The 19228-nt window shown below is 49.8% G+C and overlaps 1 protein-coding gene across 1 annotated transcript in view; it reads right to left on the minus strand.

Annotated features, from left to right (window-relative positions):
* The window catches only part of GRID1 (glutamate ionotropic receptor delta type subunit 1), a 618720-nt gene that overhangs the window by 206646 nt on the left and 392846 nt on the right, over positions 1-19228 (minus strand). Inside the window, exon 5 of the mRNA XM_087824100.1 lies at positions 18126-18179. Coding sequence (XP_087680226.1) covers positions 18126-18179 — 54 coding nt within the window. The remainder of the gene's footprint in view (positions 1-18125; positions 18180-19228) is intronic.

A 19228-nucleotide genomic window follows, 5' to 3' on the forward strand; every position in this document is an offset into this window, starting at 1 on the left:
CATTTCTCCAGTCCCCGTCACCCCCCACCCCACCCCTGCCTCTTGTACTCTCAGAACCACCAATCTGAATCTGTTCTCTGTATCTAAGAGCTTCATCTTTTGTGTGTTTTTGTTCTGTTTTTGTTTCAGATTCCACATATAAGAGATCATATGGAATTTGTCTGTCTCTGTCTCATCACTGATTTCATTTAGCATAAAGGCCTGGAGTTCCATCCTGCTGTAGCAAATGGCAATATTCCACTTTTCTATGGCTGAATAATATTTCATTACACACACACACCACAATTTCTTTACATACTCCTCCACTGACGGGCACTTAGGCTGTTTCCATATCTTGGCTATTATAAATAACGCTTTAATGAACGCGGTGTACATATCTTTCTAAATTAGTGCTTTCATTTTCTTGGGATATACGGTAGTTCTGTCTTTCCTTTCTGAGGGCCCTCTACGCTGTTCTCCATCACGGCCGCACCAGTTCCCATCGGCAGCCACCGCGCACAGGGCTCCCTTTCCTCCACGTCCTCGCCAGCACCCGTCGTCTCGTCTTCTTTGTAACAGCCACTCTCAGGGCGGGGCGATAGCTCGCTGGTTGGGATTTCCGCGTCCCCTGTGGTCAGTGGCGTGGAGCACCTTCTCATGGACCTGTTGGCCACCTGCTTGTCTTCTTTGGAAACATGTCTGTTCAGAGCCTCTGCCCATTCTCTAATCGGGGGTCTTTGTTTTGTTTTTCCTTTGTTTCTTTGGCTATCAAATCATATGAGTTCTTCATATATTTTAGATATAAGCCCTTCTCAGATTTGTAATTTGGAAATATCGTCTCCCATTTGTAGGTGCCTTCCTGACGGTCTCCTACGCTGTGAGCAACTTCTCAGTTGGATGTGGTCCCATTTGTCTTTCTTTCTGTCTGCTTGCTTTTGCTTTTGGTGTCAGATCCAAAATGTCACGGCTGAGACGGATCGAGGAGCTTACTGCCTATGTTTTCTTCCAGGAGTTTTATGGTCCCAAGTCTTACATCATGTCTTTGATCCATTTTGAGCTCATTTGTGTGCGTGGTGTCCAGCGTCCTTCTTTTGCATGTGCCTGTCCAGTTTGCTCAGCACCAGTTATCAAAGAGACTGTCCTTCCCTTTTTATCTTCCTGGGTCCTCTGTTGTAACTCAATAGACAATGTATGTGTGGGTTTATTTGCTCCACTCAGCCACGTGTGTGGGTTTAGGCCAACAGCTTTCCGCTTTGACTCCAATGGCTTTGAAATATAACTTGAAATCAGGGAGCTGATGCCTCCGCCTTTGTTCTTCTCTCTCAAGATGGTTTTGACTATTTTCTCCCTTTCCTCCTGTCTCTTACGTGGGCTTCCTTCTTGCCTGTTCCGCGATCTGCCTTTCCTCTCGCTCTCCCTCCCTCTCCCCCGTCCTCGCCTCCCTCCTCTCCTGCCTTCCTGCTGCCACCAAGCCTGCAGCTCCGCGGCCTCCCAGCCCATCACCACCACTGGCCGTGCAGTTTCCTCTCATTCTGACGGGCTCAGGGCACCTAAGGCGGGTCAGGTCACTTCCCAGAAGCGGCTCAGCGATCACTAACTTTCCACTGGCTTTTTCAGATGTGATATTCCTGAAGTATGCTCTAAATTGGGCCTGAAATATGTAGCCCTGGGCCTGGATATTAAAAGCATTACAACAGCCGTATAGGGAAGGGTTAAAAATAGCTTTGTCCGCCATTTGGAGGGCGAGGCAAACCTAGAGTCTTCCTAGTTCCACAACTCAGGGCAGAGCCTGAGTGGGAGGTCCGCAGGCAGCACGTGGCCCCACGCGCCACCCTGCGCCCCCGCAGAGCCGCGTGGAATCGCCGCGGAAAGGGCTGCGTAAGGAAACTCCGTTCCCCCAGGTGCGCAACCCGCTGGTCCTTCACGAAGCCTACACTTCTGACTCGGCTCTGAGGGCACTTGGGATTCTCGGTGGACCCCACCCACCACCAGAAGGAAGCCCGTCCCACGTCCACACTGGAGACAGAAACAGCCAGCTCCCAGGGGCAGGGCTCGCGTGTCCATAGCCTGCTGCCTTCCCAGGGCTAAGCACAAGGCTGGCCGGCGCTCCTCCGGGAGGAGGGAGGCGTGACGGGGGAAGAGAGGAAGGGCGAAAGGAGTTACTCGGAGTCGCATACAAAAATAATGGGAACCTCAAAAGTTTAATATGTAAAACTCTGACCTACGTGACTGTCTCTATAACACAAGACCATTGCTTCTTACTCCACTGGTAAAACTCTAGGAGCCAGCTGGGGCTCCCATTTCCAGCTTACTCCCCAGGCACATATTCAAGCAGGAAAATAAATATAACAGCGGCTGGATTTGCTTGCTTGTTGCAAACCACTTTAATTATTTTGTTTGTAAAACCTTTTTGTTCATCTCAGGAGAACATTTAAACCTGCTTTTATTTGTGTACAACTACCCCTAACACTGGGAATGAGGCCTTGTTTCACATTAGCACCTCATGTCCTTTTATCCCCAAGGAGCTGACAGAAAATTACAATTTTAATTGCACTTATAATTTAAAATCCTGAACTAATACAAAAAAATTTCCAAAGATTATTTGAAAATAAAATTGCATGGCCCAGAGCCCTGGAGGGGATGGTTCTGAAGCTTGTAGCTCTGTGTTTAACACATCAAAGCATTTCCATCTACACCAAGCTAAGGGTGCAGATCCAAGTGTAAAGACCTGAGAACATAAGCCCAGAAGAACAGGGGTACACAGCATGGAAAACGAGAGTACAGATGCTGACAGGATGGATTAATAGGGGCTGAACTCACCTCTCACTTGAAATAACTAAAAACCAAACATACGAAACCAGTCTTCAGACACCGGACAGGTGACATAGCTGAGCAGTGATGCTCAAGAGCTAAACACCAAGTGGGGTGAGCCTGAGCTGGGCACATGGAGGCTCTCCCGGCACAGGAAGGGGGACCTAGGCAGAGCTCAATGGTTTTTATGAGTCGAAGGGAGAGTTTGGGGCTTGAGGCCAAGACAATTTGGAATTCATAAGGCAGAATCCCAAAGAAGACAGAGTGACACAGAACAGCCCTCCAGAAACCTGCAGAGTTCACTCCGAGTCTATAGCTCAGGCTTAATTAGCACACGTGAGTGTGGAAACTGTCTGAGTCCACGGAAGAATCACCTGAAAGGATCATGTTTAACAATCCTCAGAAATGGGTTGAATTAGACAAGGGACTAACAGGCTGTTTTCAACCTGCCTCCCAAAGCTGCAAAGCCAGTCCTGAAAAATCAAAATGTTCCGAAGTCACATAACTGTGTCCTTGGGAGGGGTGGGGGCAACTAAAGGAAGGAAAGGAATCAAGCACTCAGCACCCAACCTCCTAAAATTCAGTGTCCGCATCTAATTAAAAATTACAGGACGTGCAAAGAAACAGGACAATACAGCTATGAGGAGAAGAGGCGATCAACAGAAAGAAGCTGGAAATAATGCAGGTGGCAGACTCAGTACCACCGGACACGGAAGCAGAAGGTAAGTATTAGGGACACACAGCACATGGTCAGGAAGTTAAAGGACAATATGTGCACATTAGGGAAAAAGAAAGGAAAGAAAGAAAAGAAAGAAAGAAAAGAGAGAGAGAGAGAGAGAGAGAGAGAGAGAGAGAGAGAGAGAGAGAAAGAAAAGAAAAGAAGAAGGAAGGAAGGGAGGGAGGGAGGGAGGGAGGGAGGGAGGGAGGGAGGGAGGGAGGAAGAGAGAAAGAGAGAGAGAGAGAGAGAGAGAGAGAGAAAGGAAGGAAGGAAGGAAGGAAGGAAGGAAGGAAGGAAGGAAGGAAGGAAGGAAGGAAGGAAGGAAGGAAGGAAGGAAAGAAAGAAAGAAAGAAAGAAAGAAAGAAAGAAAGAAAGAAAGAAAGAAAGAAAGAAAGAAAGAAAGAAAGAAAGAAAGAAAGAAAGAACGTACATGAGTTTCCACAAATAAAAGTTGAAGCATCTGAGATGATAAATACTCTGGATGAAATCAAAGGCAGATTAAACACCATAGAGGAAAAATGAATGAACTTTAAAGTGTGGAACAAGAAATCTCCAAAATGAATCATAGAGGGGGGAAAAGACTAAAAAAATTAACAGATCATTAGAGGAGATGGAACCATTTAAGCAATCTAATAATATCCATGCCGTTTAAGTCCAAGGGGAGAAGAGAGAAAGAAAAACAGAAAAAGTGTGTGAAGAGAGAATGGTCGAGCATTTTCTAAATCTGATGAAATCTACACCCAAGCACATAATAAAAAAAAAAAGTAAAGTAACTAGAGGAAAAAGACAGAGAAAAATAAAGACAAGAATGACAGCTGGCTTCCCTTCAGAAACCAGGCAAACAACTCCCTGAAACGACATCTCTAAAGAATGAAACAAAAGAAGTGGATAATTTATCACGAGTAGAACAGAACCATAAGAAACAGATAAAACGGTCAACTTCCTTAAAAGGCGCAAACTACAAAAACAACAACAACAACAAAATACTCAGAAAGAAACAGGTCCCTACAGTATCTCCTAAAACATTAGACTCTTGTTTAAAATCTTCCCAAGGGGGGGCCCTTCCAGGCCCAGAGAGCCTCACTGGTGAATTCCGCATTTGTTTAAGGAACACAGTTTCCGTTTTTCACAGATTCTTTCAGAATGTGGAAGAGAAGGGAACATCCCATCTTATCCCAGGAGGCCAGCACTACCCCAATTAGACAACCAGACAGAAGGTTTACTATATAAAAAGCTACAAACTAATATCCCTTTTCAACCTAAATACAAAGTTTTTTAAAAGTATCTGACACTTTAGCTAAAATACTCTGGCTAAGCTTAACTCCAATTCAAAAGGGGCAAGCACATCATGATCAAGTGGGGTTTATCCAGGACTGCGAGGTTGGTTTCCCAATTATTTCAATGGATGCATGAAAAGCATTTCACAACACCCAACTTCCAATTATGTTGAAAACCCTCAGCAAACTAAATTAAAAAAACACTTCTTCAACCTGCATCTAACATATAGTTAATGGTGAAAAGTGGAATGGTTTTCCTAAGATCCAGAAAAAAGCAGATATCCACTCTTACTGCTTCTTCTCAACATTGTACTGGAGGTTCCAGAAAAAGAAATAAAAGGGGACCAGATTGGAAAGAGAGAATATAACTGTTTTTATTCCCAGACAGCATCACTGTCTATATAGAAAAGCTCAGGAAACCTACAAAAGAAAGCCACTAGAACTAATAAGTAAGTTTAACACAAGGTCAGTATTCAGAAATTGCTAACAACAATCAATTGCAAGTTAAAATATGCAAAGCAATACCATTTACAATTGTATTAAACTATTAAATATAAACGATGAGTCAAACAAGGCCAGTACACTGCAAAACATTGCTAAAAATAATTAAGGAAAATATAAGTAAATGGAAAGATACACCTTGTTCATAATTCTGCCTCAAATTATCTCCAGATTCAACACAAAGGAAATTAAAATCCTAGAACTGACAAGTTAATTCTGAGACATATATGGCTGCAGGGCCAGGACAGGTGGGGCTTGCACAGGCCCGTGAGGGCCCCTCTTTAATTCTGAGCCTCCGGTGCCTCACAGGCCCCACCCTAGCCCCGCCCTCTGACAGTGTGAATGATGAAAGTAAACTTTTAGACAAGCAAAAGGTAGAGAACTTACTTCACTTGATCTCAAGAGTAACTAAAAAGCTACAATTATACAGTGTAGTGCTGGAGTGAAGACAGACATACAGGTAAATGGAACAGAACAGAGTCCAGGAGGAGATCCAAACATTGAAGGCCAACTGGCATTCAGCAAAAAACCCAAAGGGGAAAGGACGCTAATTTCAACAAGTAGTGCTGGGAAAATTAGACATCCATGGGCAAAAAAAAGACAAAAATTAACCTCAAGCCTTACTGCCACCATACACAAAAGTGAACCATCAATAAACACAGCAGCATGAATGAATTTCAAAATCATCACGCTGAATGAAACCAAGTAGACAGATAAGGGAATGTACTGAAGGATTCCACTCACAGAAAATTCTAGAAGATGCCAAGTAAGCTACAGTGACAGAAGACGCCAGAGGCTGCGTGGGATTGGGTGGAGGGGACACGGATGACATGGGGCATGGAATTTCGTGGGTGATGACCATGATTGTGGTGGTAGCTGCAAGTGTGTATGTCAGAACTGCAAACTGTAACTCGTCAAAGTTTCCATTTTTTAATGTCAGCTGTATGTCAAACAGTTCGTAAAAAATGGGACTGTGGACACTAGTGCCAGATTGCTGGGTTCACACCCAGAGCACCCTCCGTAAAATCACACACCACACAGCCCACCTCCCGCCCTGCCCCACACGCCTGCTGGGCACTGCCCTCGGGCCACTCGGCCGCCGCTGTCCATCCGTCTGGTGCGCAGTGTCTCTCAGCCCTGCCTTCAAAATGCCAGAATCTACGCACATTTCACCGCCCCTCCTCTTGCCACTGCTGCTCCCGCCACCTTGGGCCTAAGCCACCACCATCTCTAATTAAAGGCCCTAATTTTTAATTTTCTTCGTTTTTCTGTTCTTTCCCACCCCGCAGGAGTCAGGGTGGAAATAAAATTCCAATCAGTCCTCCTGGCTCAACACGCTGCGGCCCCTCCGCTCACCAGCGGCGAAGCCGACGCCTGTCCTGTCCCTGCCACGGGCGCAGCAGAGCCTCCCCCACTGCGCCACCTGCTGCTCCCGCTTTCTCAGTTATTACGTCTGTCCGTGATTTCAGCCCAAACTGTGGCTGCTCCTCCCAGTCCTGGCGGCTCCTTGCCGGGACCACTCCTCCTCCGTCGGGGCTGTGTGGTGAGAGCTGAGGGACAAGCCCACAAAGATAGCAGAGCCCGAGTTAAACGAGCTGCGGCTGGCGGGGAGCCCCCGGAGGCCCGCTGAGACACGTGGGATTCCAGGAGGCAGCCTGGCCACGTGCGCTCTGGCCAACGGGACGACTGGGCAGCGGCTCCCTAACTCTGAAAACTCTCACCCCATGGAGATATGGAAAGTCCAGAAAGTGAAAATGGAGGGGAAGAGGGCTCAGTGAGGAGCGCGTCGTCGAGGGAAGGCAGCCTGTGCTTCCTCTCCTCCTGCAGGCAGGGAGCCCCGCGCCCTCCTGGCTCTCACAGGCGCTAGGACCCCACAGAGCGGCCGGGCCCTGAGAAGCAGGGTCCCTCGGGCTCAGTCAGAGAGCTACTTTCCGCTGTCCTCCCTGGCCCTTCCACCCCGCTCATTCCCTTCTATAGGGTGAAAATTAGGGAAAGTTTCCTGACTTTTCTATTAATTAACTGAGGTTAATAGAAAATTTTATGTTACTTTAAATTTTAAAACCAAGCTTTGATTCAAAATGTAAAATGATCTAATCCAGTCTAATAACCAGAAGGCCTACTTGGCTTTGTGCCAAAATGCTGACCCTTAAAATACATAAATGAACATGTGTCTCCCACTGAGGCGGGACGGGGCGGTTCAACGCAGCACCACGCGGAGGCGACAGGGCTTCGGAATGAGACCAAGGGGAGCGTCAAGTTCCAACTGCCTGCATTCAGTGCTGGTGCCTCGGCCCTTTTCTGAGCCTGCTTCATTTCCTGGACTCCAGTATTAATAACACCTCTCTCAGAAGGTTATAAAAATTTAACCCTATAACAAAAGACTAAAATACCTTCACAAAAAAATATGAGCAAATGTATCAAAATTAGAAATAGACACGATGAATAAATAAATGTTCAAAGTGTTTGACTTGGCTAAAAAGCAAAGAACTACAAATTAAAACAATTCAGGGACCCTTTTTTCACCTATAATATTGGTAAAAATGGAAAACATTGATTATATTTGTGCTCACAAGACCCAAGAGCGCGCAGCTCTCCCACATCTGCTTGGAAACAATGTTTCACGGCAAAGTCGGGGAGGCTCAGCTGAGCCAGGCAGAGGGTCGCAGTATTGTTTACAAAGCACTGACCACGCTGTTTCCAAAAATCAAGAAGAACTGCATGAATTATGATTCTTCCAATGGACAGATTACTACAAGGCCATTAAATATTATCTCAAATACTATTTACTGACATGATAATATGTTAATGATATATTATTAATTGAAAACAGTTGGACACAAACTGAACGTAACAGGAAAACCTCAATTTGGCAAAATAAGTGACATATACGAGGCTGTTTGAAAGGATGACTCATTAGTATGCTAGTTTGTTTTGTTCCACTACAGAGGCTCCGAAAGCAGCGTGGCCAGGCTCCCGCTTTCCTTCTTCCCTGCCCCTCCCACTCGGCCCGCCCTCCCACACCCACACAGAGAAAGTCTCTGCCCTTCTTTCTGCCAAGGCAGTTTGCTTCAATAAACAGGTGAACTGACAATGATGGTTGGCTGAGAAGCTTCTGAGGCTCAGAGAACGAGGGTGGTCGCAGGGGCCTGAGCGAGGAGGCGTCCGGTACAGATGGAGGGGCGCAGAGAGGAGCCAGTGGCGCCCCTCCCCCAACACAGCAGTCCCGAGAGCGACAGCCGGGAGGACTGCCTGGCTGGGGCCATCCAGGAAGGCTGGGCCCCAAGCATGTGGCCTCTCAAAAAATCTCCCCAACCAAGCTTGAGACCTGGAGCTAAAGCTTCCTGAGTGTCTACAGAGATCTTCCTAGGTCTGACCTTGAGGGCAGGGCCCCGGGGGCCTTCCCACAACCTCCAAGAGGGCAAGGAGGAAGCGACCTTGTCATAGCTGGGGCCAGATTTCCTGAGGTCCCTTTAGATGGGGTTTCACAGGCAGATCCAGCCTGTTTGCAGCAATGTCTGTAAGCATGTGGGGCAGGCCTGGCACACCGTGGACACTCAGCAACACGTTCCATCCCCTCCAGGGCAGCCACGCGGTCACTCGCCGTTCTGGCGATGCACACAGCAGGCAAGCAGCAGTCTGAGGGTGGGGGGGAAGCTGCTCAGACCTCACTGGCCTCACAGGGTGGGCTCTGCAGCAGTTCTGGAGCAGAAGCCCCTCTGCCCCTGGCCAGGAGGGAGGCCCGGCAGGACAGTGACAGCATGGGGGTCCTCAGCCTCTGTCACCTCCACAGCCGTGGGACAAGCCACCAGTCTCCAGGGCTGCAGCACACTGCGGTCACTGACAGGTAAAAGACTCCTCACCCTCCTTCCTGCATTCATTTGGGATTTTCCAACCAGCTCTAAGAGACAGGCTGCTGGGCACATGGCATCCTCTGGCCTGAGACTGTGGAAAAGAGAGCCAAGGTGGAGCCTGCTGTCTCTATGAGCCTTACAACCATTTATGACACTTCCCGAGACGCTCTGATGGCTGAACTGTCTCCTGCCTGTTTCCACATCCGTGTGGACAGGACCCTCTTTAGGAGCCCTACCAGGGGCCTACCCCCTGCCCCCCCATGCTGCATGTGAAGGTACCAGGTGTGCGTGTGTGTGGCGTGTGCGCAAGCACACTTGCTTCTCGCCTCTCCATGTGGTGTGTGCCAGTTACCCAGCCAGGCAAAGGCAGTGCAATGATGGTGGAAGGCACAGGTAATGGGGTCTTTCAGGCACAAGCAGTGGGTCCATGTGTAGGAAGCGCCATGGGTGAGAATGCAGGACGGTAGAGATGCAAACCTTTCGTTTTCAGACACATTTGCTGCAGGTGGTAACTGGGAGCTATTTTTTAAGCTCCCTAAGTGTCAGCGGTCCCTCTCCGGAGCATTCTCTGTCGACACTCTGCACAACGACCACAGACTGGTTGGGAGCAGCTGACTGGCTCCTGAAGCAGAGCCACAGCCGCGGTGGGGTGCGCCCCACGGTCTGCAGGGCGTTCAGACTGGACTACACAGCAGAGCGTCTGGGGTGGCGCCTGCAGCTCCTGCCCCGCTGAAGGTTAGTGATCCAGGTACACGTTCGTTTCTCAGCCACAATACCCTAAGCCCCCCAAGATGAGGAACACACCCCTCAGCTTCTCCTGAGCAGCCACTGTGCTGCCCAGGTGTTTGGTACAAGTGCGACGCGTTACCAATCCTGGAATGGAGACAGGACACGAGGGAGAAATTAAGACCACTTAAGAGTCATGGCCTTGGCTCTCCAGAATGTTGGAGGAAGGGAAGGTCACGGAAGAGATCAACAGGCACAGTCATTTGAGCTGAGTGTTAAAGGGCATGTGAGTTTACAGGAGAGACGGGAAGAACAAGGGCATCAGCAGGCCCGAGGTTGTCAGAAAGCCTGCAGCGTGGGCTCCTCCAGCCCTGCACACCTTGCAAGGTGCACTGGGGAGCCTCTCCCTCCTTACGGGGTGTCCTTGAGGAAGCCCCAAAGACAATGGCCCCACAGGACACGCGTTACTGGTTATAAGACAGGCTGTCATGGGAGTGCTGGCTATGACCCAGCCCCCGCCTCCTGGCGAGCCCTCATCTCATCTTCACAACTTCCCTGCATGGTGGCAACTGAGCCTTCCGAGCAAAGGAGGGAACAAGTTCAAAGGAGGAAGTGAGACAACTGGCCCCAGTCCCAGGAGTGGCAAGCGCTGGAGCAAATCATGTCCACAGCGCGTCCTCAAGACTGGTTCAAACATAGGAGTTTTTAAAAGTAAAGTAAAATAACATAAAGGGAACAAGTATAATAATAAAAAATAAACATTTTATAATAAGACTTTCCACAGCAAGAACTTATTACTGCTTCCAAATTAAGACAAATTTCAAACATTGCTGGGAATCAGTCAGGCACTTAGCATCCAGTGAGTGCCAAGTGTGGGGCACAGGGAAGGGGGCAGTGTTAGTGCCGAGTGTGAGGCACAGGGAAGGGGGCAGTGTTAGTGCCGAGTGTGGGGCACAGGGAAGGGGGCAGTGTTAGTGCCGAGTGTGGGGCACAGGGAAGGGGGCAGTGTTAGTGCCGAGTGTGGGGCACAGGGAAGGGGGCAGTACAAGTGACTCTGCCACTTACTAAGGGACGCTGAACAGTCCATCAAGCCCTCTGAGCCCCATCTCCTTACCTGTGCAGTGGGATGACACAAGATGAAGTGCCTGGGGACTTGGCCTTCCGGCCCTTCCCCACCCTCGCCCAGGGGAGCACGTCCTCCTGGCGCAGCTCCTGACCTCAAGGATCTCCGCCTTCTGCTTGAAACGGTTTCCTCCCTGGGTTTCCAGGACCCCGCCCCCAGCAGCAGTATCAGTGCTCACACTACGTGGAAGTTATCTGAGCACTTCCTTTAAAAAGCAGGTTGTTAGAATGGACAAAATAGCTGGATCCAAGTATGAAAGGCCTTCAAGACACATACTTTAAATGTAAAGCAACAAGCTGGGTAAAAGTGAAGGGGTTAAAAAGGAATCCTGCAGACGCGAATCAAATCTGCTGCAGTAACATCAGGGGAAGCACAGGGCAGAGCAGGGAGCGCCTCAGAGCAGGGGATAAAGGCCGTCGCCTCGGAACAGATCGACTCATCACCGGGGCACAGGAGTCCGAAACATTTATGCCTCTTAGAACAAAGCTTCAAAATACATTAAACCACAACTGATAAAACTGCAAGGAGAAATAGGCAAAGCCACAATTAAAGCTGAATATTTTGATACCTCTCTCAATAGCTGATAGAACAAGGAGGCAAAAATTCGCCAAGGATATGGAAGCCATAAGCAACACTATCAACCGCGTGGACCTGACATCTACAGAACAACCACCAATTACCCATCCCTTCAGATGCCCATAAGCACTTGTCAAGAGTGACAGTATACTGGACTTCAAGTAAGCCTCAGTGAATTTAAAAGGATTCAAGGAATAGGAACTATTTTCTAACTACAATGGAACTAAATTAAAAATCAATAAGAGAAAAAATCCCCAAATATTTGAGAACTAAATAACACACCTCTAAACAACCCATGGGTCAAAGACAAGTATTTTGAACTTAACAACAATCAATACACACCATATCAAAATTTGGGGGACAACATTAAATCACTTACAGGAAATTTATAGCATAAAAAATAAATGTCTCAACTCAGTGATCTCAGCTGCCCCCTAGGAAAGATGTAGACATAGGTGGCAACCAGACACAGGACGGGTGCTCGGTACCCTTCGCTACTAGGGAAATAACAGCCGCAGTCACACAAGGCACCATGACACACCACTATAGTGGCTACTACCCCAAACCCACATCGACCAAGTGCTAGAGGAGAGGTAGAGCAACGGGAATTCTCATAGAACTTGAAAGTTTCTTAAAAAGTTAAACATAGATCTACCGCATGACCCAGCAATCCCACTTGCAAATATATGCCCCCAAAATGAAAGCACATGTCCATACAAAGACTTCACATGAATGTTCACAGCAGTCTTTTCTGTAATGGTCAAAAATCTGGACCAACCCACATATCCATCATGGTACATGATATTCAAACTGTGGTATATGAATACATTTGAATACCTCTCATTAATAAAACAAAAAGAGCTATTACTATACATTGCAATATGCATGAATCTCAGAATAATTATCTGGAGGGAAACAGCCACAGCAAAATAGAAAGAAGAGTAAATACTGTGATTCCATTGATATAAAACTCTAGAAAATAAAAACAATCTGCAGTGTGAGAAACAGACTGCCAGGGGAGTGGGGGGCAGGGCAAGGTGGGGGCACTAAGACACTCTGGGGCCTTCTCTGTTCGCTACCTTCAGCAGGGCTATGCTTTCAGGGGTATACATATGTGTCAAACATAAATTATACACTTAGATAAGTGCATTTATTGTATGTGAATTAAACTTGAATAAAGCTGTTAATTTTTAAAGTAAAATATAGATAAAGAAAGTGATGCTCAAAAAAAGTGCCTCCATCTAATGTCTGATCAATGGCAGCCCCTGTTCTCTGAGTTTTCAGCTGGGGCTACAGAGGTGGGTGAGGTCACAGGCCGGTCCTGGGGGACTCCTCAGCAAGCAACTACCTTAGGAGAACACAGTTGTTCTTGAGTGTTACTAAATTAACTTTGCAGCCAGTAAATGAACGGGGACCTAACATTCAAACAGAACTGGAATCTTCAAAATGAAAAGAAGAAAAAAATTAAATATTTTCCCTTCCTCTCTTTCTCTGTGACCCAAGTAGAGGTTTCTTAAAGCTATTTGACTCAGCACTCATCTCCGGTCTCTTTTTCCAGGGAGGGCTCTGAAGCCAGCTCGCAAACAGGCACGTGTGTCACATGGAGGAACCTGAACTCTACCCTCTGGTCCCTGACACTCCACCACCGGCCAACAGCCGACTCCAGCACAGAGGCGAGCAGGCGGCAAGAGAAAGGCCGGGAAGCGTGCAGGGAGCACAGACGTGTGCGGCAGACGGTGTGCACCGCGCGTGCTGGGAAAGCACTGTGCATGAGACCAGACGCGCCTCCGGGAGACACCTGCTTCTGGCCATGGACTTATCTACCCTCTTTGCTCACAGAATCCTTTTCCCACAAAGCACCTACAAATGAGCAGAGGCTGTGTCCCAGCCCAGTTTGGAGACTGGGAAGCCGTGGGAAGCCTGTCTGGGGCTTCCCCTGCCCTCCTCCCTGGCCACTCCACTACCTGCCAATGGCCTGGACCGGGGGGAAGGGGGCATATGTGTGCCTCAGAGGGAGAGCTTGTACCCCAGGGGTGCAAGCATGTGCAGGAAAAGGAAGTGCCATGGAACGAGGGATGCTGACCGCTGTGGCTCACAGGGCAGGGGCAGGTTTTCTGGTCCATGAAGGTCGGGGATGGTTAAGTCCCTCTTCCTGCAGTGCAGGCCATTAGACGAGCAGCATCCTGGTGCCAGGGCAACAGGCAGACGTTGCAGTGAATCCCCTGCTCTGTGGCTGAGGTCCTCGTGCTGGGGACCCTCAGGCCCCAATAGGAAGGAGGTGCAGCCTCACTTACAGGCTGTTTAGAGAGTCAGGCCCATGCGTCAGGTTCCCAGCACAGCAGAGCTGGGCAAGGAGAGTGAATCTCTCTAGTGGGGGAAATGCAGGAGAACCTCTGGGCAAGGGCCCTATTTAGCAGACCTTTGCAGGAAAGGTAAGTCTTTGTCAATCAAAGACTCGGGAAGCGGACGCTGGCCATACAGGAAACTCCTGGCAAAGGTCCAGAGCCAAGAGAAGAAAACAAATATGGGAAACAGCAAGTTACCCATCGCTTGCAGGGATGAGCCATGAGGTAGTGGGCTGGAGGCGGAGAGGTAAATAAATGTGCACAGAGTGGCAGGGTCATCCGCAGTGGGCTTGGGGCAGGCGCAGGAGGAGGGCTCTTCTCCACCGGCTGGTGAGGCAGCCAGAAGGGTGGGCCTTGGCCCTGAGACTGCAGCCTGGGTGAGAACCAGGGGGGTAGAATGATGGGTTCAGATAGAGCTGCTCTCAGCTGGGGGTGGTCATGAAACCTTCTAGCAGCTGAGTCAAGAAGGCGCCTGGATGTCTGGGTCCAACGCTCAGAGGCAGGGTCTGGAACGGACATGGGATGTGGGGTCATCCACGTATGCCAGGAACAAGACAGGGTGCAGAGGGCCTGTCAGCTCTGCTTCCGCCCTCCTCAGACCCCACCGCCCCCCGCGCTCCTGCTGTGCCACAGATCACAGCTCAGAGCTTCACTGCTGGGAAACCTAAGTGCAGGCTGTGCGTGTGCTTCTGGTTGCTTACTCAGCATTTTACACCATTTCCATCACAGCGTGACGTGATTGCGTGTTTGGAGAAAGTAGGCTAACGGTGCGAGCTGTCCAGCAACGCACAGAGCTTTGAGTCTGCCTCTGGGCTGGTTCTAGAAGAAGCCAGAACTTACACCATATTCCATAAAGAATTTCCTCCAAGTTCCCCCAAGGCCAGACCAGGAGACCGGGTCTCCTGCCTGTATGCAGAGACTCCCAAGGCTGATCCCCGCTCAGCGGGCCAGAGGGAGGCCTAGCCCATGGGAAGTGCTGACGGACAGCCAGCTGGCGTGTGGGGAGGCAGCACTCGCCCGGCGCCCAGTGATAACGAGGCTCCTGCAGTCCAGTGAGCCGAGCCCTGAACAGGCAGCTTCTGAGGTGTCACCGAGTGGTCCCACCATCCCTGAAACTGCTCTCACTCACTGCCTGTCTCCTCGAGGAGGCCAGCTGGGAAGTGGTCATAAAGCAACTTGATCTACCCTGTAGACGGCACCCTGACTTTCAGCAAACCTTCCTCAGAGTCTGCACTCCACATGGGCACTGGGGATCCAGTGATGAGCTGGGTTCTGGCCCTGGATGAATGGTTCACGTTGCTTCCCACCCTCTTCCAAGCAACATATTCAGTGAAAATATAATTTATACCCAAAGCACATCTGTTTGCCAGTGTCCCCACAGTGGAGCCCAGAGCCCCGTAGAAACTATCAGTGAGGCTCGAAGACTCACCAGCCTTTGTCTGACTCCAATGACCCTTCACCAAACAAAACAGGCCATCACACGCAACACCAGTCCTCACTAGTGAGAGAAGACAGACTAACAAACCACTGCTTAGCGAAGGCCAACAGAAACGTGCCCTGAGTGTTTACCTTGAATCCAGGAAAGTACATTAAGCAAGTGAAATAGAGGGGAGACTGGGGACAGAGCCTGTGGAGTGAGCCAGCAGGGGTGAGGGGGCTGCTGCAGGTCTCCTCAGGAAAAGCTGTGGGAGACGAGGCAAGGACCTGAGCCCCTCTGAGGACCTGAGCTGCCTTTAGTTCAGGAAGCAAGAAGGTGGGGCCCCAGTGTACCTGCTGAACCCTGGAGCCACCAAATGCCTGCATGCGATTCCTTTTCCCCACTTTCCGTGCTGGCAACTGTCACAGAAGTAATGGGGCTTTTGTCTTCAATGGGGCCATGTGTGACAGGAGACAGTTGTTCTGGATATAGCTGGCTGCTAAGGATGGGTCTGCATACAAGGCAGAGAGCACCTCCGTCAGGAGCCAGAGGCCTCGCTGGGGTTGCTGGTGTCTGCTGCCTAAGCTTTACAAGAGGCCCCTTCCAGACTTCAAGAATGTCCTCAAGTGTCCCCGTCAATGCGCACACCTGCACCCCGCTGACTGGCCTCACTGAGTCTAACGCTCGCCACCACCAAGGATCTTTGCCAGGGCCATGTGCGTGATGTTGCCAAAGGGCTGTGGAGCCAGATAGTCTTCATGCAGAATACCAAACGGGCCATTCCATAGCTCTATCACCTTGACCACGTGGTTTAACCTCTCAAGCCTCCCTTTTCCCATCTGTAAAATGGGGATGAGAGTGACTGCCATTGGGTCTGTTGATAAGGACTGAGGATGGTAACAAATGCACAATGCCTGGCACTTTGGATGACCAGGCAATGGCAGCTGCTGTCTCATCCTTCTCAAGAGGAAGAGCCTCCCCCACACAAAGGGAAACCCAGGGACAGCGAGGTCCCTTCTGGAGAAGGCACGCTCAGGCTGGGGTGTGCTGGCCCAGGGCGCACTGTGACTGGGCAGGCACAGCCATCCTCTCAGGGGAGGCTGATCTGGTGTGGCTCAGACAGGTGTGCCTACATGACTCCTCCTGGTGACCTGAAGCACACCCTGGGTTCCAGAGCCCCAGCAGTGCGTGCAGGGCCGTGGGTGAGCTGAGATGCAGGGGAGAGGAAAGGAAACAGCTGGAAATGTAAAGAGCACTTCTGAAGACTGGCAAGAGGAAAAGGGGCTCTCCCACTCGGAGGAGTCACCAAAAGCAAGACCAGTGCAGCCATATCCCCGAGGGGCACAAGGAATGCAGCCTTTCTCTGGAACAAAGGACATGGGACTTTGAAGAACCTGTAGAGGAGCTGGCAAAATCCAGAGGACCGACACCTCCAAAAACCAAGGACCACGCAGGCTTTGAGGGACGGGAGGCAGCTGTTACGTCCCCTCTCTGAATCCCAGCATATCCAGCAGCAGCCCGTGGTAAATGCAGGGCTCCTGCGCATGTCTCCACTGGCCTGTGGGGACCTGGAGCTGATAAGATGTGAATTTATGGAAGAAAACCATGAAATATGGGCCTTGCAAGCAGTTTCTACCTGATATACCTGTGAAATTATTAAAATAAGCCACCAGAAACTATTTCAGCCATATTAGCACTGAGCTAAAAAAGAAACATCATAAATAAATTACGGACTTAATAAACTCTGCGTCTTCTAGAATGAGGCCACTAGAAATGGATCAGTTAGTGCAGAAGCGGCTGAGGCAGGGCCCCAACGAAAGCAGGCACCGTAACCCCTCGGAAGTCAGCGGAAGGGCCGCGCACCGGCTGCCGACCGGGGCTTCCTGGGCGAGCGAGCCCGGAGGGCTCCTCCGGAGAGCAGGGCCCGTGGCTGCTGCCACCCCTGCGCGCACCTGCGTCACGGAGGAGGCCGGCGTGACTGCTGGAGAGCTGAGCAGCCGCCGAGAAACCTGGGTGCTGCCGTGCCCCCCGGGGCCGGGCAGTGTGCGGCGGTCAGCAGGACAGACCTCCCAGTCACCCCTTTAAGTGGAAAAGGATCCCGCCCACCAGCTGCGTGGGGGGTGTGCACACAGGCACTCACACACCCATACACTCGCATGTGCACACACGTGTACTCTCACACACTCACATACACACTTATGCATGCATGTATCCATGCCCACTCACATACACTCCTACATACAGATATGCACACTCACATGTGCACACACACACACCTGTCCACTCACATGTGCATGCACACACTCACATACATACCTATGCATACATATGTATCCATGCACACTCACAATCTCCTACACACAGATATGCTCACACCCATGTGCTTCTGCACACACGCACACAGAATCACGTAACACATACCTGCAACCTCCTGCGTGAAACGCGCAGCCTCTGTCCCTCCTCATTCTTTGGCCACCTCCTCTGCACCCCACTTTCTAACCTACCCGAATCTCTCCAGCTTCCCTCACCCCACACATCAAACACCTGATACAACGTCTCTTTGACGGAGACTTCTTTGTGGACTCAAGTTTAGACTCAGTAACTGGTTCCCACCTGCTCCAGGTGAGCACCTTGGCAGGTCAAGTCACACAATACTCTGACCTCCTGTCTTGGCACAGTGGCACCCTGGAATTCACTCCAGCACCCCAAGTCAGAATTCGACCTGAAAAGATCATTCCAAGCTTTCCAAAGGGCCAAGGGGCTCAGTAAAGGCCACAGCCCTCAGCTTTCTGTGCTCTTACCTCATTGACAAAGACCCAGTGGCTGTCCTTGGAAGCCAGGTTGGTCTCCACGGCCTGCAGAGAGAAACAGAAAACACACATGAACAGACGCTTGCAGCACACAGGATGACTGCTCAGACAGGGGCAATAAACACTGCTTGTAGAGTTTTCCTTAAAACATGCTGTCTCCCCAGGGAGGGGGCCAGCTCTGGCACCGTAGCTACAAGGCAAGTCATTTGAATACAGACATCTGATTCCCAGCTGTCTTCTGAGCTCTCCGGCACCAGCCCAAGCAAGTTCCAATCCCTGCAGGCATCACAGGGCCGGCCCCAGCATCCCTCCCAAATCCCCTCTGGAGGGGTGCTTAGGGGATGAGTGTCATCACTGCTCCAGGGGAGAGGACGGGAGATCAGAGGGGGTTTACGGCAGCTGGTCAGTGGTGCTGAGTGACACCTGGGAAGACAGCAGCTCGCAGCTGAGGCACTCAGCTGCCCCCCTTCTTCAGGACCCACAGAGCTGGCTCTGTCACCCTGGGGTAACCCACCCCTATATTTCTCTCTCACAGCGCTTCTGTTCTGTGTCACTATAGCACTTGCATTTCTGTGCTGGAGTAGTTATCAGTTTATTTATTTCTCATTGTCTATCTCCTCCACCAGGTAGGGGCTTCCATGAGGTCAGGGGCCACGTCTATTTCAGTCACAGTTATGTCCCAGAAACCTGCACCTCAACCAGCACACAGAAGGTGCTCAATAAATGTTGCTGAATGTGTGCATGAAGTGTTGGGGGCAAGGCAGACAGAACCCAGTCATTTTACTGTATCTCAGATTTCCTATGAGTGCCCTTTAGAAAAACATAGAAAAAACTGATAGTTTTTGAGCATGCTCTGCAAAAGCTCACATTCTGCATGTGCCAAGGGCTTGCTTTGTGCCCAGGTCTCTGCCAGGCCCTCTATGAACTCAGCAGGGAGCCAGTAGATTATGGTCCTTTTATTTTTAATATTTTGTATTTTTGCAATGTAATTTTTATTACTTTTTTTTAAAAAAAAATACAGAAAAATAAGAATGTTCAATATGATCCCATAATCCTGCCCCATATATATTTTTTAAATATGTCTTTATTGATTT

The sequence above is a fragment of the Miniopterus natalensis genome, chromosome 14 (assembly GCF_054644295.1).
Source record: "Miniopterus natalensis isolate mMinNat1 chromosome 14, mMinNat1.hap1, whole genome shotgun sequence".
NCBI classification, from domain to species: Eukaryota; Metazoa; Chordata; class Mammalia; order Chiroptera; family Miniopteridae; genus Miniopterus; species Miniopterus natalensis.